We start from the raw sequence: 23697 nt of genomic DNA on the forward strand, positions 1-23697 counted from the left end.
CCTTGCACCTCAAGTCATGTGTAATATATATATACCCCTTGGGCCTTCAATAGAGATAAGTTGCTTTCCTAACATGGTATCAGAGCTTATGTGAGCTTCTTTCGCCGACGGTTGTCGTGGACTATGATTTTCTGCATAATGCTTTATTCTCTTGATGTGGCATCTTCTTTTGACAACTCATCTTCTCTTGATACTTATCTTGTATTTCAAGTGATGCGGTGTCTACCTCTGATGTGCCATCTCTTCGTTCTCTCCTTCGGCGACTCGACAAGTTTTGAAGACTCTTCATGCTATGACGACACTCTCAAGACGCGGACTTGGATTATCATTGTTTTTTAGTATTACACTTCTTCAAATGCAATGCTATTGCATACGCTTTGCATTTGAGGGGGGGGGGGGTGTTATGAAGTATTAGTATTAGTCTAGGAGTCTTCATTAGACTATTAGTATTAGTCTACGAGTCCTTATTAGTCTATGTTTACTTTCCTTGCACCCCAAGTCATGTGTAATATATATATGCCCCTTGGGCCTTCTATAGAGATAAGTTGCTTTCCTAACACAACAAACATCAATCCTGGAGCTATAGTTCAAGAGCATGTGTTCTATGATATAGTAAAAAGATATAGAAAAAGTTATTTGCACTTCTCCTACAAAAAGATTAAGTTGAAGGAGAAATGTATTGTCCTGGCTGCTGATTATTGCCCCTCAATTTGTCCATAGTTTAATGCCATAATTGTTATGGCGTTGGTACTTAATTTCCATGGAATTTCTTTCTATTTCAAAATACTCCCTCCGTTCCTAAATATAAATCTTTGTAGAGATTTCACTAGTGGACTACATACGGATGTATATAGACATACTTTAGAGTGTACATTCAATCATTTTACTTCGTATGTAGACGCATAGTAAAATCGCTTAAAAGACTTATATTTAGGAACGGAGGGAGTATATGTTATACATGTCTCTGCCACTGTCTCTTATGGATGCATTTTTTAAATTAGCTATTTTTTGTTATGAAGGCATCTCTCAGCTGGAGCATCCAAGTTCATTTTCGGTTCAAAATTATTTGTTGGCAAGAAGCATGTAGCATGCATAATCATTTCAAATTCAGTGGGCAAAGGCACAAGCTCTGAATTAATCTCAAATCCCAACTCATTGCAACCCTATAAAAATTAAGCCTGCTGTTAAACAAAATAGGAAAGAGACTACACGCAGTACGAAAGGAACTTCAAATTAAATGCATCACATTGTCAAATATTCCATTGAGAAAATCTTAAAACAATCGCAAAGTGCATGTCATCCGCATATACTGCATCATGTTTACATTCCGTTTTATGTTAACAATGTCAGCCAGAAAAGATCAATAAACAGGACACTCCTCTATGCATGTACTTTGCACTAGGCACTATTAGCCCATAAGTGCACCCCACTGCCAAGCTGTGCCCGGTCCGCTATGGAGTAGATCCTATGCTCTATGGGTTTTGCATTGAACTCCTACTACCACATCGGCCTATCTCCGCCTCTAGAGCAATATCTTTCTATCTCGAGCGATATGTAGAGCTATACACTTCGTAGAAGCAAGATGGAGTTGCTCCTCCACAACCGTTTTCATGACGACGATACTGCCAACACAAGTTACTTATAGTAATTTTATTTGGGTGGTAGCACTTGCATCTTTCTACATACATTAATCTACAGCATATTGAGCATAATGTTGTACAGTTATGACTACTATACAAAGCTGGCGCATTTTATCCATATGGAACAAAATAGACCAAAACACTTATTACAGGAACCCATGCTTTAATACCCAGGCTCGTCTTTAACTATACAAACTTGTCATAAGTAAACTTATAGGCAGTAAATATCATCGTTAAATGTTGTATTGCTCTATCATTGCATCAGCAGAAGATTATTCACAGTGGCATTCACATTATTCGTTCTCATCAGGTCCTGCAACGAAGTTGAAAAGGAAAAGCATTAGTGCATACTAGTGTCTAAAGAAATTACAACAAGAGACTAGCAAAACCAGAAACGTACTTCAATAATTAGCTCGTCAGGCATATGGGGTAAAACTTCTCGTACTCTATCTACCATGATATTAACCCGCAACATGCTTCCGTTAGGTGTTCCTGCTGTGCCTCGGAACCGCAAGCTAGCAGACACCCCATCGGGCCTCGAGGAAGATGACGGAATAATTGAAGGGCCTGCCATTGACTCAGGCCACAGATTCCAGGTGGTATCTGTATGCCCATAATTATCAGTCACAGAAGCGAACTGCCTCATCATCATCTGAACGCCGCTAAGCCCCACAGATCTCACTGCACTAGAGGAACTGGGGTCATCCACCCCAGGGCTCGACCACGGTGGTGCCAAGCGAGAATCAAGACCCGCACCTCTGCGACAACCAACACAAACACATTAAGGAATAAAATATCGACAACTCTGTAGTCACCTAAATTGAATGGAAGACTACACTTCTGCCATCGTTGATGAATCATATCTCCTGGGTCTTGAGTTAACATGTTAATAAAACAGCCAAGAAGGTGCTTGGTTCGTGTTTTTCATCCCGTAATCTGATTACAGCGCAACCTGAAACCGTTACATCGGTTTGGTAGCAATGTGGCGTAATCAGGTACCGTGGAAACAAATCCCACCTCTATTTACCGTTGATTACGGCCTCCCCCGCTGCAATCTGATTACGTTACCGAACCGTCATGGCTTTTTCTGAACCAGTCCTCCCGACCTCCTCCACTCCGATCTCCTCCGCCGCCGGAAAAGACATCACCACCGGCTCGTCCCCTACCCCCCTCGCTCCGATCTCCCCCGCCGCCGGAGAGGACCTCGCCACCGGCTCGTCCCCGACCCTTCACCTCCTTGCCGGACAAAGGTGCTGCAGCTAGCGGCCTCTACATCTTCCGTACAGTGACTCCGATCTATGTCCCCGCCGTCACATCGTCGGGAACGAGCTCGTCGTCCTCCTCTGCAGCGACGCCAACCTGTGGCGCTACCTTCAACCTGCCCTCGAGCGCAACCTATGGCCACCAGCACCGGGGAACGGGTGGAGCTAGCGACCTGGGTTCCCGTTTCTTGCTTCATGCCGGTATCTGTTAACGTTACATCACTTGCATCCAAACAAATTTCGGTTTTTGGCCATATCGTTTACAGTGACGGTGTAAATCATTTACGTTTACGTTTGCGTTAACGATTCTGAAACAAACACCTCCCAAGAGTTCTACACCTGAGTATTTTATTTACATGATTAGGCACAAAACGTATGTTACTGCTTGGTGGTTGTTCCCTTCCCTGAGAAATGTTCAGTGTTCTAATTTTCGAAGTACATCTATATTCAACTGCACATATGCTAAATCAGAAGTTTTTAAGCAACCAGATTCCAGCAGAACTTCCCATAACCGGTGTCAACTGGCCAGTTACCACCAAGAAACTTAGGTTTTGACACTAGAATACCGTTACTCTTGACTGCGTGCTAACTTTGAAGATGGTCGATGCAGGGAATTAAAGAACCACAAATTGTACCGCTGATGCATAACATTTACTGAGTTTTGAGGGCTAATTTCAAAATGACGTTATTATATCAGAAATCTATCCAATACTTACGAAAAATAGAGAAGCAATCTGGAGTATAGTCTGGTGAAGTAACTGCCACAGATAATAGAACATTGTAAGTTTTTATGCATACCTCCAAACACCATCTGAAGGATTCTGCTGTTCAGGAACCGTCTGCTGAATATTTGCTATCTCTGCTGTTGTTGACCTAGAATGCCCTTGAGATGAAAGAAAGAGTGGCCTTCGACAAGTTGGACAAGAGTAATCCTCCATTAATCCTTGATCCAACCTAACCATATCAACAATATGAGTAAAGTAAAACGAGGAGCAAATTTCCTACTCCCTCCAACCCGAATTAATTGACGCAGCCTGTACACAATATTGTATAGAGGTTGTATAAGGGCTGCGTCAACTAATTTGAATCGGAGGGAGTACATACATTTAATGGTAAAGACACTGAAGCGTTTAATATGATTTACTAAGCAGATCAACAGAGGGGCACTGAAACATGACTTCAGTAATTGATCCTTAGGTGAAATTTCCCCTGATTTGTTCGCTATGCACTGGTAAGTAATACCCCCCCCCCCCCCCCAATTGACAAATACTCCCTCTGTTCGTAAATACAAGTCTTTCTAAAGATTTTAACATGGACTACATTCGGATACATATAGACATGCTTTAGAGTGTAGATTCACTCATTTTGCTCCGTATGTAGTCCATAGTAGAATCTCTAAAAAGACTTATATTTAGGAACGGAGGGAGTATAAGATGCTCAACTTTTATGTGAATCGGATGTACAGACACGTTTTAGTGTTGGTTCACTCATTTCAGTCCGTATGTAGTCCATATTGAAATATCGAAAACATCTTATATATATGAACGGATGAAGTATCAAATAAACTCCTTTACTGATTCCATTGTAGAAAGTTCCAGTTGACAGCAAAATCAGGAGTTCAGGACACTAGTCTCGTAGTTTAATTCGGAATTCAAGTAACTAAATGACATGGACATATGGAAGAGTACATTGATAACTACAGCCTTTAACTCAAATGATTTTTTACTAGCAATCAAGCATCAATTGGCAACACACTAAAAGTAACTGGGCATACCAAGATCGCAAGCAAGGTAGATGAAATAGATGGTTGCAAGGCAACTTTTTAGCTCGAGCCATTGGTCCCTGTGAGTTGCAGCAGAAGCAACGAAAATTTCAGATACAGAAGTAGTCAAGGACGACAGAGTTTCTGAAGATCTAGAAAACTATTCACCCGGCAGATGGCACACTCATCATCGTATGTGCAGATTTCATCGTATGTAGCATCAGGGAGTGCTCCATCGAGCGAACGGAGTGCCTTTCTTAACTTAATGTAGGTCTTAATTCTCTTCAAAAATGAAACTACAAGAGCCTGCATATGGTAAAAAGACACATCAGTACATATTAAATTCCATGAAAGTAACACAGTTTATCAACAGCTGCCAATAGGTGATGTTTGCCTTACACGCAAGTTCAACAGGAGGACTGCGTCGACCAGGTGAAACGCCATACCACGGAGCCAAAAGATCATCGAATAATGACCAAGTGACATCAACAAGCTTATCAGGTCAATGGCAAAACCAAAATTCCTTATAAGTTGGCCTCTCCATTCAGAAAATGAACCTGCAGATGTGAAGCATGATTACATCCTAGTAGCAAAGTGGAAAGAGTTCAAGAGGAGTTTGCACAGGAGCTTAGTAAGTCTTGCTCCTCAAACATTGTTCAACTGAAGATAAAGCGCAGCCTACAGATACACCAAAGCAATAAGTAGTGTTATATGTGACTGAAACTGCTGTTTGTGTACCTCCCTGGTCAAGAAGAATAATTCTGGCCATATGTTTGTACAATCTAATAAAATTATAATGTTTATGAACTAATTTCTTACAAATGTACACATACTACTTTGATGGCCAAGATAAATATTCACAAAGATATTACTGGTTAAAGTTAAATAGTTTGACTGTAAGCATGGATATCACTTTTGTAACCAGATGTCCTGCTTGTGTACCTCAGTATTACTATCATTGAGATGGTAGCAACAAAAACTGTACATGCACAACATAAGAGTTATATATCAACAATGAGTTAGCTGAGGAGCTTATCACCTGCTGCTTGTTTATAAGTTTTTTGGAAATCAAGATAGTCCACACCGCTGTCCATCAGATGTCGCTGCCAAATGTCAAACAACTGAAATCCATGCACCATGATAGACTGCCAAAAAGGAGAGCTATTTCAGAAATGTCATCGAGAGGTTCAGAAGTAATGACTATGCACAGGTAAACATTCATGATGTTTTTTTTTCCTAGTTAACAACTTAATATTCATAAATGGCAGTGCAGCAAAATATACAAGAATAAACTGGAAGTCAATGAGTCACAAATACCCCTCACAATATTGGTTCAAATTACCTGCAGTGACTCAAAGGCAATACTAAGTGGCTCAAATAACATAAGCCAAAATAACTTAGAATTGCATGAACTGCAGAACCCTACACAAAGCTTCATCCTGGAGAAGTTGGATAAAAAATAACTAGTGAGTTCTCTGAACAGAAACAGCACCATATTTGTGTTATGAACAGAGCTTGTTGTATTGCACAACCCAAAGCGCCTAATATAAGTAAAAGGACTGGAGGAGATATCCTTAATCTAGGCCAATAGGAAAAGACCATAACCCACGTACCACCACCCTCCCACTCTTCTCAAATGTCAAACGTATGAAGTAGCATTGCATTTGGAAATGTAAGACACTAAAGACAAATAAACAGCTGCAGTCCAAGTCTACGTAGCGCCATCAAACCTGTCAAATCATGCCAGAGAGAGAGAGAGACGACAGCAAAGAGCATAGCGCAAAAGAGATGAGGTGCACCCAGCAGCAATAACTTCAGGGAAAGCAAAACTGCAATGCGGCATCACAAGGGCCTCTACAATAAAGGACCATGCGAATGGAAAGAGGCCATGCTCATACAATATAAATAATGGACCAGGACCAGAAAAACAGAGGCTGAATTACCAAGGCTTTTGTGTACTAGTATGGCATGGACCAACACGACACAGTGATGGACATGGATGGATATAACATAAGCAATACACTGAAGAGACTGACTCGAGAAGGGATACTAGCTAGAAGTAGCAGCAGCCAGCAAGCACTCAGCCAAAACAGCAAGAACTGCACACCATCGGACAGCACAATGGTACTCAGCCCAACACCACCAACAGCAATAGCTTCCCAGCACCAAACTAGCAGCCCATGGACTAAGCAATGCGGCGGCCACCCACAAAGCCATCATGAATGAAGCTGAACAGAGCAGAAGTCTGAGGCAAGGAATCTGCAGCTGCATACCCATTCATGGAACGGCAGAGGCAGTCAGGCAATAATAGAGGAGGTCAGCGGCACTGAATGAAGACTTGCACTGCAGAGAAGATCACAGCAGCATGTCAGATCTGGAGCTCGCCTGAACCTGAAACTACTGTCAACGTTGACTTAATGTTTCCTCAGTTATCGGGCAGCCAAGATGGTGAGGCCCATTTACTTTACTGTTCAGTTTCACCAGTTGTCACTAGTTATTATTACCGTTTCACTTGGCGAGTAACTGGCTCAGCACTATCTAAGCGTGGGAACAAAATTACGTATAATGCAGCAATACAAGTCAGGGTCTCTCCCTTCCGAGGCGAACCCTAGATACAATTTCACTTTCTTTTCCATTCCTCGTGATTTCGCCGATCTGAGTAAAATAGGGATCTGACAAATGGTATTCACAGCTAGGTTGATCCTTGGAGGTGTTTCAAACGGGGAGGCGCGGTGGTTCGCTTCTCGGTAAAATCCCATCCTCCACTCCTTTCTTGCAGTGGCGATGTTTCTGTTGTTGTGGTTGCGTTGCGGCGGCGGTGATTCATTCAGACACAGAGGAGGCGGCTGGAGCCGGTTGCTGACGAGTCCTTTGTCAAAGGAAAAGTCCCATGCTCTATCTTGTTTTGTGCGCTGATTTGGTGGTGAATCCTACAGCGGGGTAGGATCTGGGCTCTGATTCGGGGTGAAGAGGTGGTATGTGTGATTGAGTGTCTTCTATGTTCCACGCCACAACCCGACGAGACACAACGGAAGAAAATATTTAAGAGCAAATGCACTGTGAATGACAAGGTATGCAACTTAGTGATTGATAGTTGCAGCTGGGGGGATCTTATCTCCCAGAAATTGGTAACCATTTAAAACTTGAAACTCATGATCATCCAAAACCCTACACTATTGGGTGGATCAAGAAAGGAGTGAATATGAGGATCACTAAAGAATGCAACCTACCACTTTCTTGGGGCAAGCATTATCACTCAAATGTGTTGTGTGATGTGGTTGACATGGATGCCAGCCATGTTCTTCTTGGGAGACCTTGGCAATTTGATGTGGATACTACACGTAAAGGAAAGAAAAATTCTTACTCTTTCATTTGGAACAGGAAGAAGATCGTCTTTGGGATGGACCTCCCCGGTCGTCGGGATGGACCTCCCCGTTCCCTGATTCCCTCGACGGGAGACGACGCCCATACAGATAATGACCAGGAGGAAGACCTAGAGGGGCGTGGGTACGAGACCGAGCACTCCACTACTTGAGTCCGAGAACCCCTAGGGTAGGACAAATTATGAACCCCTCCTGTGAAGTCGAGTCCGTGTAATGGTTCATATGAAACCATGTGTGCTTGTTGTTTGTTTTTCTGGTTGTGTTTCGATGCAAGTCGCGCTTTTGCCATAGGCAACATGTAAGCGACTACATCGCCTATCTTATCTTAAGCTTATGTGATGAGTCTTTCGATCCATTGTTTGACACATTTGCACTGTACCAACCCCCTTTAGGCGCGTTTCCCTCTTGTTACTATTCCTTTCGTCTATTCCAGTTGTTTGACTTGGCTGCTCCAAACATGATGGTGACTGCTACTCACACCAGTACTTTTGGCAACCCCAGCACCGGCGACTCTAGCCAGCAGCCAGAAGCCGGTGGGTCTACTCAAGCTGGAGGTCACCAGGAGCAGCAATAAGGCGATATTCCCTCGCCACCGCCTTTGCCGGAGAACCTGACTATGGCTCAGTTTCTCCAAGCTCTTCGGGAGGAACCTCAAGCCAACATTGCCGCTATCCAGCAGATGGCTCAGGTTCTCGTGAACAACCAGCAACAGAGCTGGAACGGCAACGGTCGTTCCACTCTGTCAGAGTTCATGAGGTCTTCGCCCCCGACCTTCACCGAGACAGTTGAATCTTTGGATGTTGATGACTAGATCCGCACCATCGGGGACCTCCTTGCATTGGTCAACTGCAATGAGGACTGTGAGAAGGTTCTATATGCCTCTCACAGCCTCGGAGGTACCGCTAGAGCTTGGTGGGATTGATTCAAAGTCATGAAAGGCGAGCGTGTAATCACCTGGGATGATTTCAAGCAAGGATTTCGTACTGCCTATATCCCTTTTGGGATTATGGCCATCAAGAAGCAGGAGTTTCGAGCGCTGAAGCAAGGAAGTGGCTCTGTCAAGGAGTACCTGCAGAAGTTCAACCTCTTATCGAGGTATGCACATGAGGATGTCAGCACTGAGGCAGCCAAGATAGAACACTTCATGGAAGGACTTCAGCAATCGCTGCAGTATCAACTTGTTGTCTGTGACTGTCGAACCTTCTTCGAGCTGGTGAACAAGGCCCTCATGCTTGAAAAGATAAGCGTCGTGCCACGAAAGACTCACCCCTGGCAATCAGCCCCAGCGAAGCCAAACTATCAGCCTCAGCAATCCAGGACTCCTGCACCTTGTTCGAGCTACCAGCCTCAGCCGTATGCCAACTCCAAGCCGGCATACAACCCTCCCAACAACAATAATGGCGGCAAGACCAACAACTTCGGGTAGGTCACATGCTTCAGGTCTGGTCAGCCTGGACACATCTCGAGGCAGTGACCCAACAAGAAGCCAGATGCACCGTGCCCCAATGCGCCAAACCAGGGACAAGGCCGTGGAGCGCCATCCTTGAACCAAGCTCCCCACAACCTGCCCAAACAATGGCAAAGGCCGTGTGGATCACGTCTCCGCAGAGGAAGCCCGGGAGGACCCGGATGTCATACTGGGTACGTTCCTTGTCAACTCAACCAGCAACAGTTCTATTTGATTGTGGTGCTTCGCATGCTTTTGTTACCCAAAAGTTTGCGCTAGAGAGTGGCTTGGAGCCTCCGCCCTTGAGTAGTCACATGACGGTGCAAATCCCGGGTACAGAAATGAGGACCAAGATAGGGTGTAGAGGAGTTGGGATCAACATCAACGGGGTAGACTTCTTAGCAGATCTCGTCGTCCTTAAGTCGCAAGGCTTGGACGTGATCCCTGGCATGGATTGGTTAACCAAGCACCAAGGCTTGTTAGACTGTGCCAAGAGCAAAGGAGTCGAGGTCAAGTATGTTCCCAACCCTACCACCAATCAAGCCCCTCGGGTTAATTGCCTTTCGGGAGTTGAGATGGATCAAGTACATGTGGTACGTGAATACCCAGATGTCTTTCCTGACAAACTGCGCGGAGTGCCACCTGATCGTGACATTGAGTTCATTATTGAGCTAATGCCCGGAGCAGGACCCATCTATAAGAAGCCCTATAGAATGGGATCAGAAGAGTTGGCTGAACTGAAGGAGCAACTGGCTGAGCAGCTCAGAAAAGGATTCATTCGTCCTAGCGTCTCTCCTTGGGGATCGCTTGTTATATTTGTGTCAAAGAAGGACGGCACAATCAGGCTCTGTGTTGATTACCGTTCTCTCAATGAAGTCACAACAGTGAACAAGTATCCGCCGCCCAAGATTGAAGACCTGTTCGATCAGCAGAATGGTGCCAAGGTGTTCTCCAAGATCAGTCTCAGGTCTAGATATTACCAGTTGAAGATCAGACCCGAGGATATCCCGAAGACGACGTGTGTGACCAGATATGGCCTGTATGAGTACACGGTCATGTCATTTGGGTTAACCAATGCCCCAGCCTACTTCATGTACCTCATGAACAAAGTCTTCATGGAGTATCTAGACAAGTTTGTCGTTGTCTTCATGGACGACATACTCGTCTTCTCCAAGTCTGAAGAAGAACATGAGCAACACTTGAGGATGGTGCTGGAAAAGCTTCGAGAGCACCAGCTTTATGCCAAATTCAGCAAGTGTGAATTTTGGCTGCATGAAGTTGGGTTTTTGGGCCATGTGTTGACAGCATATGGATTGTCAGTTGACCCTGCCAAGATTGAAGCCGTGACGAAGTGAAAATCACCGACCAACGTGAACGAAGTCAGGAGCTTCCTCGAACTCACGGGATACTACCGCAATTTTGTCGAAGGATTCTCAAGCATCGCCCGACCTATGACTCAACTCTTGAAGGACAAGAAGTTCGAATGGACACCGAAGTGTGAGGAAAGTTTCCAAGAGCTCAAGAAGAGGTTGATAACGGCCCAATTCTGGCCATCCCTGATATTCACAAGGGATTTGTGATATATTGTGATGCATCAAAGACCAGGCTTGGTGGTGTCCTGATGCAAGAGGGCAGAGTCGTGGCATATATGTCCCGAGAGCTACGTCCTCACGAAGAGAACTACGGCACTCACAATCTTGAGCTGGCAGCAGTGGTTCATGCTTCGAAGATGTGGCGACATTACCTTCTGAGAAAGCGACGTGAAATATACACAGACCACAAGAGTTTGAAGTATATTTTCACTCGGAAGGAATTGAACATGAGGCAACGAAGATGGTTGGAGTTGATCAAAGATTACGACCTCGGTACTCAATACCACCCCGGAAAGGCCAGTGTGGTAGCAGATGCCTTGAGCAAGAAGGCGTGTTCCTTGAATGCTATGATCAAGGAAAGGCTACCCGCCTTGTATGAGGAACTTGAGAGCTTCGGGTTGGAGTTAGTCGCACCAGGATATCTGGCCAACCTTGAAGCGAAGCCTGCATTGATGGACGATATCAAGGAAGCTCAGAAGGGACACGAGAGCATCGAAGGTATCAAGAAGAAGATCAAGGATGGCAAGGCCCTAGGATTCAAAGTGGATGAGCAAGGAGTCGTATGGTTTGGGGACCGCATTTGCGTACCCAACAAAGCTAAGCTCAAGAACCTGATCTTGCAAGAGGCACATGACACTCCATATTCCATCCACCCTGGAGGAACCAAGATGTATCAAGACCTCAAGGCAAAATTCTGGTGGCATGGCATGAAGAAAGAGATAGCCTCTTATGTCGCTAAATGTGACGTATGCCAGAGGATCCAGGCTGAGCATCAGCGACCCGCTGGACTGCTACAACCTCTCCAAGTGCCTGAATGGAAGTGAGACAAAGTCGGGATGGACTTCATCACTGGTTTGCCCAGATCAAGCAAATGACATGATTCCATTTGGGTCATTGTCGACCACCGGACCAAGGTAGCCCACTTCGTTTCCGTCAATACCACCTATGATGGGAGCCAGCTAGCCAACCTCTACATCAATCGCATCGTGAGCCTTCATGAAGTTCCTAAGGAGATCATGTCAGATCGTGGCACCCAGTTCACCTCGAGGTTCTGGAAGAAGTTTCACGAAGCTATGGGAACCAAGCTATCCTTCAGCACCGCTTTTCACCATCAGACCGGCAGGCAGACGGAACGAGTAAATCAGATATTCGAGGACATGCTCCGTGTCTGTGTCTTGGCATGTGGAGCCAAGTGGGAAGATTGTTTGCCCTTTGTTGAGTTCTCCTACAACAACAGCTATCAGTCCAGCCTCCAGATGGCACCATTTGAGGTGTTGTATGGTCGCAAGTGCCGCACTCCCCTCAACTGGTAAGAAACCGGAGAAGGGTTGGTCTTCGGACCAGATGTCCTCCGTCAAGCAGAAGAGCAAGTTCAACTTTTCAGGGAACGCCTAGAGGCCGCCAAATCAAGGTAGAAGAGCTACGCCGATTCCCATCGCCGAGACATGAGTTTCCATGTTGGCGACTATGGCTATCTTCAAGTCACGCCTTTCAAGGGAACAAAGCGCTTCCACGTCAAGGGGAAACTTGCACCAAGGTACATTGGCCCCTTCAAGGTCACCACAAGACGGGGAGAAGTTGCCTACCAGCTGGAGCTATCATCCGAACTTTCGGATGTGCACAACGTTTTCCACGTGTCGCAACTCCGAAAGTGCCTCCAAGTTCCCAACCGTCGTGAGCTCTACAAGGATATCGATCACCGAGCTATCAATCTTCAGCCAGACCTCACTTATCATGAGAGACCAATCCGCATCCTGGATGAAGCCGAGCATTGCACCAGAAGCCGCATCATCAGGTACTACAAGGTCCAGTGTGTTAGGAAGTATTAGTATTGGTCTAGGAGTCCTATTAGTCTATGTTTACTTTCCTTGCACCACAAATCTTGTGTAATATATATATGCCCCGTGGGCCTTTAATAAAGATAAGTTGCTATCCTAACATGGTATTAGAGTCTAGGTTTAGGTCTTCTCCTTGGACGCGCAACTCGTCCTTCTCTCCCGATTGACTTTTTCTGATCTTAGATCGATATGTGCAACTCGTGCACTGATTACTCCTCCCATTGCCGGCCCCTGCTCCCCGCGTCGCCACTGCCCCTGCAGATTGACGCCCCGTCTGGCTCATCTTCGCTGCCGCCCAGCTCTCCACGTCATCTCCGTTGTCGCCCAGCTCGCCATGTCTGCAGGTCAACGCATGCAGATCCAGCAGCCGCCTCTTAGGCTCTCCGTCGTCGCCTTATTGGATCTCAGACGCCTTACCTGCATTGACTGCGTATGCCGTTCCAATCCGTCCGCCCGCAAGATCAACGCGCGTGCTGCCCAATCTGCAAGTCTGTGCGCAGCCATGCAGATGTGCTGCTCTCCTACTGCTCACATGTGTAGCCTATGCCTAGCACGTGGCTGCTGCCCTCCATCCAACGTGTATGTGCTTGTTGCTGCTATTGCTACGCCCTCATTTGCCTGGTGCTCCTCTTTGCTGCTCCTTTGTCAACATCTCATTTACAGTCTGCTTTCACGATGGCTTTTGCATCTTCGTCTAGTATATGCTTCCTAGCTCTTTAGTTTTTTATATTTTTTGCTGCGTTCATCAAATCCGTTGATATTTTTTGCTTCTCATGCCATGCGAGTCCACCATATCATTGTCCGTCAGCCTTTCTCCCGTCCTGATCCTTTCTATACAACTTTTGTGGCCTACTTGCCCTTGTTGTTTTCCATAGGATTTTCTAGACTCCTTTTGCATTGTCGATCTACGCCCATCGCGCCTTAACCGCCGAGCTTCTTTCGTCGTCGGTTGTCATGGACTATGATTTTCTGCACAATGCTTTATTCTCTTTGCATTGTTGATCTAAGCCTATTCTCTTGCCGTCGAGCTTCTTTCGCCGTCGGTTTTCATGGGCAATGATTCTTTAAGCAATGCTTCATTCTCTTGATGTGTCATCTTTCTTTGACAACCCATCTTCTCTTGATACTTATGTTGTATCTTCAACCCATCTTCCTCTGATGTGCCATCTCTTCGTTATACCCTTTGGCGACTCGACAGGTTTTGAAGACTCTTCATGCTACGACCACTCTCAAGACACGGATTTGGATTACCATTTTTTCTAGTATTACACTTCTTCAAATGCAATGTTGTTGCATACGCTTTGCATTTGAGGGGGGTGTTAGGAAGTATTAGTATTGGTGTAGGAGTCCTATTAGTCTATGTTTACTTTCCTTGCACCTCAGATCTTCTGTAATATATATATGCCCCTTGGGCCTTCAATAAAGATAAGTTGCTTTCCTAACACAGTGGAGCAACCACACTAAAGCAGAAGCAACATGGGAGCGTGAAGACTACCTCAGATCCGAGTTTCCTTCTCTTTTTAGCGCCTAGCCTAGGAATCTCGGGGACGAGATTCTTGTAAGGGGGATAGGTTATCACACCCTGTGTTTGTACCAATTTTGCCACGTGTTGTTTTTATAAAAATTGGGACCAATTAAAACTTTTTGCATGTTTGTGATGATTGATTTTGTTGCAACTTGCTTGTGTGACTGATTGAGTTTTTGAATCACTATAGTTGTTCTTCTCTCTAAAACCTACCTCCTTGACCCCAAGCCCTTGCCCAATGATCATGCCATGTGAATGAACCTAGAAAACCATTTTTCTAAATTATTATTTTTATAAAAGGCATTTAATCATTTCAAATTCTCCAAAACCCCTGATTCACCAAAGACTTTATTTGAACCCCATTATTCAAAAGACTTACCAAAACCACAACGTAACTATTTTTAAAGTTATTTTCCTATTTTATATAAATACATTTTTTGAGGCTAGAAATGTTATTTCATATGGAAAAATTATTTTCTTGCTTCAAAAATATTTGAGAAAATTTAGGGAAACACAATGTACATATATTTTCCATACATAAGAGTTTCAACACATGGTCATGTTCAAAATATTGGACAAAACCCCTCAAAACCCTTTCTGCCTATTTCAGGCTTTTGAAATATTTCCATAGGAACTATTCTCAATAAATTTCAGGAAAATTCTAGTAAGTCATAGGTGGCGATCCTGCAAAGTTTCATCTCAATTCAAGTTGATTTGATCCACCTATTAATCCCAAAACTCTTTCTATCCAGAACAAAATTTGAGCAACTTTACATTGCCAAGTTTATCCAATTGATCCCAAATTTTACAAGAGTAGCATCCTTATTTGGGGGCTGGATCACTCTTGTAAAGTTTGGGATCAATTGGATAAACTTGGCAATGTAAAGTTGCTCAAATTTTGTACTGAACAGAAAGAGCTTTGGGAATAATAGGTGGATCAAATCAACTTGAATTGAGATGAAACTTTGCAGGATCACCGCCTTTATCATGTATGACTTGCTAGAATTTTCCTGAAATTTATTGAGAATAGTTCCTATGAAAATATTTCAAAAGACTGAAATAGGCAGAAAGGGTTTTAAGGGTTTTGTCCAATATTTTGAACATGACCATGTGTTAAAACTCTTATGTATGAAAAATATATGTCCAATGTGTTTCCCTAAAAAATTTCAAATATTTTTGAAGCAAGAAAATAATTTTTCCCTATGAAATACCATTTCTAGCCTAAAAAAAAGGTATTTATATAAAATAGGAAAATAACTTTAAAAATAGTTACGTTATGGTTTTGGGAAGTCTTTTGAATAATAGGGTTCAAATAAAGTCTTTGGTGTAAAACATCCCCCCTAAATTGGGGACTTGCAGTACAAATCCCAATCAGGAGTTTTGAAGAATTTGAAATGATTAAATGTATTTTATAAAAATAATAATTTAGAAAAATGGTTTTCTGGTTTCATTCACATGGCATGATCATTGGGCAAGGGGTTGGGGTCAAGGAGGTAGGTTTTAGAGAGAAGAACAACTATAGTGATTCAAAAACTCAATCAGTCACACAAGCACCAAGTTGTATATTTGTGGGAGTTGATTTGATCACCTTGGTCCATAGAAATCTGATTATGTCCATTTCTAGGGTTTTTCATGTCTACATTGTCAACTTTGTTCAAATGAGCTCAAACTTGGTGAATCCTACTGATTTTGCCCATCATTTAATCCTGTTAAATCTCACTGCAAGTGGTGAGGTTTATCTTGCTCAAACCAGCATCAAACACCTTAGTGATTTGGTAAAACTGCTACTTTCACCTCTGACACTATTCTCCTTCACTCCAAATTTTTACCACAAGCCCACAGAGTTACTCTTCACCTGCAGCAGGGAGATCCAGCTCTGGTTCAATGTTAGGAGACCACAATTAAGCCACTCTCTTCACCTACAGCAGGGAGATCCAGCTCTGGTTCAATGTTAGGAGACCACAATTAAGCCCCTGATTCACCCTCGCAGAGACTTTCTTCCCCTCTTCCTTTGACCACAGCCTCCCTCCTCTGCTCCAAAGCATCCAAGGGGCATCTCCACATCCCCCAGACACTAGAGGACAAGGTGGGACGCGCCAGAGCGCGCCAGCAGCAGCATGTCATGTCATGCCAAAACTGCGCTCTGGACGCGCTACAGTGCGGATGCACACTGTGGGAGGCCACCCCCGACCAGCTTTGGACCCCTCCGGCTGTCCCCCGAGGCCCCCTTGACGGCAAAGGCCCTGCGTCATGTCGTGCCCCTCCTTTCTCCCTTCTCCTCCCCCCTACAACTCTTGCCCCCGGCCGGCTGATTCGGTCAGATGGCGCCCACCACCATGGCACGCCAGGAGCCAGCTCCCGCTCCTCCTCGTTCCCTTTCCAACCCCAGACTGCGTCCCCAAGTCCCCTCTCCCCCCCTGGCCATCGCCACGGTCTCGCCGGCACACGAGCTTTCGGTGAACCGTCCCCCCTCTATATAACGACACCCCGAGCCTCCCTCTCCCTCCCTTCGACCTCCTGGTACTCCTAATCGCACCCCTGAGCCACCCACTCATCGCCAGGAGCCCCCAAGCTCGAGATCGAGCTCGGGATCCGCCGCATCAGGATTCCGGTAATCCCTGGGTACAAGACCGCTTCGGCTTTCATTTCTTGGCATGATGGGTGAACATGGGTTGTGCAGCCCTCAGTTGATATTGAAATCTATAAACCGGTTGCGTGGTTACCACTTGCCTTATGATGCATGCCGTACGAGAAGTTGATCATGTTATTGCACTAGGGAAAACTCTGCTTTCCTCAAAATAGCATACTAGTGTTATATCATGCTTCATTATTGCCTTTTTCCATATCATGGGTTGCTTGCGAGTATATTCAAAGTACTCATTGGCTTGCCACTACTTATTTAATTAGCCAGGCATGGAAGAGCAAAAACTTGGAGAAGAGTTCGTCGGTGACGAACATGCGAACTAGGACGCTTCCCAGTCAGAATGCCAATAGGTTCAGGCAGATGGCATGGGTTCATGCTTCCAATCAAGATATCCGTTGTTAGTTGTGTTTGGTGTGTCGGCCTTCAAGATCCTACCTATGTAAGACTTGGCCTTAATGGTCCTTAATTGTATCAGACGGTATGTATGGATGTAAGACTCTTGTCATTCAGCTTCTGTGTGTTCAGTGAGCATTGATCTCTGGGATCACTATACACGTGCATTCGGTTATCATGACTTACAAATCGGGGTCCCCACAGTGATAGACCTTCCAAGCGACATGGGTATATCCGACACTTCCAATATTGCGGATATATCCAACACTTTCAATGTTGCGGACTTGACTCACTACCATCCAGAAGAAGCACTCTATGAAGATAACTCGAGGGCGAGTTCCAAACAACCAGGGGACAATGATGAGGAACAATAGATGAAAATAATAATAATATGTCAGATTTGTTTGGCCACTTCTAGATACTTCCACTCTAGTGTAGTATTTGTTTTCTTTTCTTTACACTACCTACTGTTTTCTAGAGTCTTCTAGTTATGAGTAGCTATGAGTAGAATGATGAATGTTAAGTGATGTTTTCTGGAATGTTCTAGCCATAAGTAGAAGTATTTGAAGGCTTCCTCGAAGCCCTATAAATAGAGGTCCTCGCCTCTAGTTTGTAACCGGACTACGTACCCACTATCTAAATAGAACTTTTTGTTCCTATCTAAGATCTTGGACTAGATCTTGTGCTCTAGTAGTTTTGGATTGAACTCCTGCTGCCATATTGGCCTCCACTCGCCTCTAGAGTGATATCTAGCGCAGCACGTTGAGTAGTTTCTTCAACACTTGTGTTGTACACATTGTAGCAGCAAGGTGGGGTTGTTCCTCCACAACCTTGTGCTGCTTCAGAAATGATGCCATGTCAGCTTATGAAAAAGTTCTTGGAATTATAGAAGCTCTAAAGAGATACAGAAACTACTTGTGGAGCAATACACTGGTAATCAGGACAGGTCAACAAAGCCTAAAGTATATCACAGAGCAAAGGATCACGTAAGGTATACAGCACAAGCTCATGTTCAAACTTCTGGAATTTGACTTCACTATGGAGTACAAAAAAGGAAAAGAAAAAACATTGTAGCTGATGCACTGTCCAGAATGTATCAGTAGCTAAGTGGATAACAGAAGTCACTGCTTATCACAAGGATGAGCAAGATCTTTTAGAGCAACTCCTCAATTCCCCTGCTACTGATACTAATGCTTATTCTCAACATGCTGGTGTTTTGAGATAAAGGGGGGATTTTCATTGGCAATGATTTAGCACTAGAAACAAGGCTCGTACAAGCTCTCCATTCTTCTGCTGTTGGGGGACATTCTGTTAGACCTTTCAGCCTGAGCATTGATAGTTGTGGATGACACTAGGAGAGTTGGGACAATTTTCGTTGGTTTATTTCTCACACAATGCCATGCCAACCTCAAGGGTTGGGGATACATATTTATAGGCTGCTAGCAAGCCAAGCATATGCTAAGATGCTAGTCTAAGATGCTGCTAAGATGCTAGTCTAAGATGCTGCTAAGATGCTAGTCTAAGATGCTATCCTAACTGACAGTCCTTGATGGTCAAGGATTCTATCCTAACAGCCACAAGGACCATGTGCTGCAGCCCCACAAAGGACTATGTGCTGCAGCCCCACAAAGACCATAGTACATAGACTTATCCATCATTCTCCTCCTAAGTCTTGTACCTCGTCTTGTGGGAGAGTCGAATCATCCCAATCCTGGAGCAGAGTTCGAGGAACTTGATCCTCCCAAGAGGCTTGGTGAGCAGGTCTGCGAGCTGGTCCGTGGTGTTGATGTAGCTCGCCTCGATGCTCCCTTCTTCCAAACAGCTGCGGATGAAGTGATACCTCAGTCGGATGTGCTTGCTCCGTTCGTGGAAAACGGGGTTCTTTGCCAGGGCCAGGGTGGACTTGCTGTCCACTAGGAGCTGCACCGTTCTGGTGTCTCGGACGAGGAGATCACCAAGCAGTCGAGCGAGCCAGAGCGCCTGAGTGCAGGCGGTGGAGGCCGCTATGTACTCGGCCTCACAGCTGGACAGGGCCACCACCTGCTGCTTGACCGATTGCCAGCTCACGAGACACTTGCCGAGGAAGAAGAGGATCCCGCTCGTGCTCTTGCTGGTGTCGATGTCGCCGGCGTGGTCGTTGTCGCTGTACCCGACGAAGTGTGCCGCCCCCGGACACCTAGGGTAGTGGAGGCCGTGGTCGAGTGTCCCTGCCACGTAGCGGACGATCCTCTTCACTGCCTGCTGGTGCTCCGACGTCGGTCGCTCCATGAACCGACTAACATAGCCCACGGAGAATGCCAAGTCCGGCCGTGTGTGGGCGAGGTAGCGAAGGCTCCCCACAAGGCGTCGGTACTGTGTAGCGTCCACTTCCTCCGTCGTGCTGCCGCGGCTCAGTTTCAGCCTCTCCTCCATTGGAGTGAGAGCTGGGTGGCAGTCGGTGAGCCCAGCTAGCTCAACGATGCGCTTGGCGTAGGCGGACTGTCGAAGCGCGATCCCGGAGTGATCCTGGTGCACCTCGATCCCTAGATAGAAGGAGAGGAGCCCCAGATCACTCATCTGGAAGGTGGCCTTCATGTCTTCCTTGAACGCCGCCACCTCTGCATCTTTGATGCCGGTGATCACCAAGTCGTCAACATAGACGCCCACCAGCAGGGCATTTCCTCCACTGCCCCGTCGGTAGACGGCCGCCTCATGCGGGCTTTGCTCGAAGCCCATCTTCTTTAGCGTGGAGTCCAGCTTGGCGTTCCACGCCCTAGGTGCCTGCCGTAGGCCGTAGAGAGCCTTACGCAGGCGGAGTACCTTGCCCTCCTGGTCGGGATCGCAAATCCCGGTGGCTGATGCACATAGACTTCCTCCTTCAAGTCGCCGTTGAGGAATGCCGACTTGACATCCATGTGATGGACACGCCAGCCCTCCTGGGCAGCTAGCGCAAGGAGAAGTCGCACAGACTCCATCCGTGCCACGGGAGCAAAAGCGTCGTCGAAGTCGACTCCTTCCTGCTGCAAGAAGCCTCGGGCCACCAAGCGAGCCTTGTGCTTGATGATGGCGCCGGCTCCATCCCTCTTCAGCTTGAACACCCACTTAAGGGTGATTGCGCGGTGACCACGAGGGAGGTCAGCGAGCTCCCAGGTGCGGTTCTGCTCGACCGCATCCATCTCCAACTGCATCGCGGCGCGCCATGCCGCGTCTCTCTCAGCCTCTGCAAAGGACCGAGGTTCGCCGTCCTCACACGCGAGTTGTAGCTGCGCCTCCAGGTCGCGTGGCACCAGTCCCGGCACCGGCTGGTTACCGAGTAGATTGTCCATCGTACGATACCGCAGCTGTTCGCCGCTATGATACGCGTCGATGCGCTCCTCGTCGTGAGTGAGCGGGGAAGCGAACTTCATCGGGTTGTGCTCTGCGTGAGCTGGTGCTGATGAAGACGAGCCCGGAGTGGTGACTGCCGGGGCTGGAGTATGCGGCGTCGCCGGTTGTGGTGACGTCGGCGTAGCAGGTACCGAAGTCGATGTAGTTTTGGGGGCTGGGGTAGACGTGCTCGGCGAAGAGGAGCTGCTTGCTCCCCCAGCTTCCTTGAAGTGGACGTACTCGACAATGAAGTCGTCATACGTCGGCGTCGAGCCGTCGTCCACCGCCTTGTCCCATTTCCACCCTCGCCCTTCGTTGAACACGACGTCTCGCGCCGTGCGCACACGCTGTGTCTCTGGATCGAGGATGCGGTAGGCCTTTGAGCCCTCCGCATAGCCGATGAAGACTCCCGAAGTACTCCTGTCGTCGAGCTTGCCGATGTGGCCGAGCTCTTTGGCGAACGCAAGGCAGCCAAAGACCCGCAACTGGGAGACCGCCAGCTTCCGCCCATGCCAGGCCTCGTACGGCGTCCTGCCGTCGAGTGCCTTAGTAGGCGAGCGGTTGAGGATGTAGACGGCCGTTAGCACCGCCTCTCCCCAGAAAACAGCCGGCATCCCTCTCTGCTTGAGAGCCCGAGCCATCCCCACAACCGTCTGGTTGCGCCGCTCGACGACGCCGTTTTGCTGCGGGCTGTACGGCGCGGAGTAGTGGCGCTGGATGCCCTCATCAGCGCAGTACGACGCGAATTCAGCCGCCGTGAATTCGCCGCCGTTGTCAGTGCGCAACACGCGCAGTTTGCGGCCGCTCTCCGCCTCCACAGCAACCTGCGCGCGCCTGATGGCGTCCGCCGCCTCTCCCTTACTGCCGAGGACCATCACCCACATGTAGCGAGAGAGGTCGTCGACGAGCAGCAGGAAGTAGCGTCGACCTCCTGGTGTGGCTGGCGTCACCGGGCCGCACAGATCTCCGTGCACGAGCTCCAGCCTCTCCTTGGCCCGAAAACTCGCTTGCTGGGGAAAGGGGAGTCGTCTCTGCTTCGTCAGCACGCAGATGTCGCAGAACTGCTCCACATGGTCGAGGCATGGCAGGCCTCGCACCATCTCCTTGGCACTTAGACGCTTCAGGGCCTCAAAATGTAGGTGCCCAAAGCGCTCATGCCATTGCCACGCCTCGTCGTCCCGACGGACAGCGAGACAGACCGGTTGTGCCACCTGCACATCAAGGACGTAGAGTCGATTTTCACCTCTGGGTACCTTGGCGAGAAGGCGACGCTGGCGATCCCAGATGCGTAGGACCCCATGCTCAATCAGCACGCGTGAGCCGTTCTCATCCAGCTGTCCCAAGCTGATGATGGAGTTCCTTAGCGCGGGGATGTAGTAGACACCGGTGAGCAGCCGGTGCTCTCCCGTCTTGGTGGTGAAGATGACGGAGCCGACGCCCTTAATTTCCACAGCTGAGGCATCCCCAAACTTGACGAAGCCTCGCGCGTCGGAGTCGAGCTCGGCGAAGAATTCCCTTCGACCGGTCATGTGGTGGGTGGCGCCGGTATCGAGGCACCACCCCGCAGTCTTGTCCTTCCCGGAGCCATCGCCGAGAAGAGCGTGTGCTTTTGGCTCGTCGAGGTGGAGGAGAGCCTTTGCGACTGGTGTCGCTGAAGGTAGCTCGATGCTTGCATGCGCCATGAACAGAGCCGTCTCCTCCTCCTCCGCCTGTGCGACGTGAGCCTGGCCTTGTCGTGGTTGTCGACACTCATTGGCCCAATGGCCAAGCCGGCCACAGTTGTGGCAGCTGTTGTCCTGTGCCGGCTTGGGCTTGCCAGCGACGCCGTCCTTGGCGCCTCCGCGGGCGTCACCTTCGGCACGTCCTTGTGCCTTGCCACCCCTTCGCGCCTTACGCTGCTTGCCGCGCTTGCGGCCGCCCGTCGTGGAAGAAGGCTCCCCCTTCTTCTTGTCACCAAGGCTGGCATCCCACTGCTCCCGAGTTAGGAGCAGCTTCCCGCCGGTGGTGATGGGCCCCAAGGGCGGCTGTGGCTCGTCGGTGTCGACGACCTTGAGGCGACCTATCGCCTCCTCGATCGTCATCGTGGAGAGGTCCAGCAAAGACTCGATCGAGCGAGCCATCTGCTTGTACTTCTCGGGAATGCACTGGAAAAGCTTCTCGACAGCTCTCTCCTCGGTGTAGGTGGCATCGCCGAACTTCACCATCTTCTGCAGCAGAGTGTTGAGGCGGAGAGCAAAGTCATCAACGTCCTCACCTGGCTTGAAAGCCAGGCTCTCCCACTCCTTACGAAGTGCCTGCAGTGTGGACTTGCGAGCACGGTCGCTGCCGATGCGTGCCGCGACGATGGCGTCCCAAGCCTCCTTGGCAGTCCGCTTGTTGGAAAGCGAGAACTGCATCTCGGGCGGGACTGCGGCGATGAGGGCGTCCAGCGCCCGTCGATCTTCTTGGTGGTCGACGTTGCTGTCCTGGACTGCCTCCCACAGCCGCTGCACCTGGAGCCTGATCTTCATGATCGCGGCCCACTCGGCGTAGTTGGTTTTAGTGAGGGTAGGCCACCCAACACTGGGACCAACATCCCTGACCACAGTCCGGACCTCGTAGAGGCCGCGGTCCTGGTCGTTGCAGCCGCCGTCGCCGTGCGCACCTCCACCTGGAGCGCGGGCGTGCTCGGCTGCCCACTGCGCCGTTCGCTCTTGCGCCACTTTGGCACGGTCTGCGTCGGCGCCGTCGTCCGCAGGCGCGGAGCCGTTGGAGCTGCCGGAGCCGACGCGGAGTGCCTTGGCATCCGCCGTAGCCTCACGTGCTGCCTCCGCTGCTGCTGCTGCTTCTACCTCTGCCCTGGCTGCTTCTACCTCTGCTCTGGCTG

At 47.9% G+C, this 23697-nt stretch overlaps 1 protein-coding gene across 2 annotated transcripts in view; it reads right to left on the reverse strand.

Annotated features, from left to right (window-relative positions):
• Positions 1-1635: 1635 nt before the first annotated feature.
• Positions 1636-23697, reverse strand: part of LOC123426085 (E3 ubiquitin protein ligase RIN2-like) — a 50561-nt gene continuing 28499 nt past the window's right edge. For both annotated transcript variants that reach the window (XM_045109861.1, XM_045109862.1), the window contains 8 exons: positions 6007-6103; positions 5704-5809; positions 5064-5221; positions 4833-4970; positions 4677-4744; positions 3701-3856; positions 2041-2398; positions 1636-1953 (listed from right to left, as the gene is read on the reverse strand). In XM_045109861.1, the coding sequence (XP_044965796.1) occupies positions 1894-1953; positions 2041-2398; positions 3701-3856; positions 4677-4744; positions 4833-4970; positions 5064-5221; positions 5704-5809; positions 6007-6103 (1141 nt within the window). In that variant the 3' untranslated portion in view covers positions 1636-1893. The remainder of the gene's footprint in view (positions 1954-2040; positions 2399-3700; positions 3857-4676; positions 4745-4832; positions 4971-5063; positions 5222-5703; positions 5810-6006; positions 6104-23697) is intronic.

The sequence above is a fragment of the Hordeum vulgare genome, chromosome 2H (genome assembly GCF_904849725.1).
Source record: "Hordeum vulgare subsp. vulgare chromosome 2H, MorexV3_pseudomolecules_assembly, whole genome shotgun sequence".
NCBI classification, from domain to species: Eukaryota; Viridiplantae; Streptophyta; class Magnoliopsida; order Poales; family Poaceae; genus Hordeum; species Hordeum vulgare.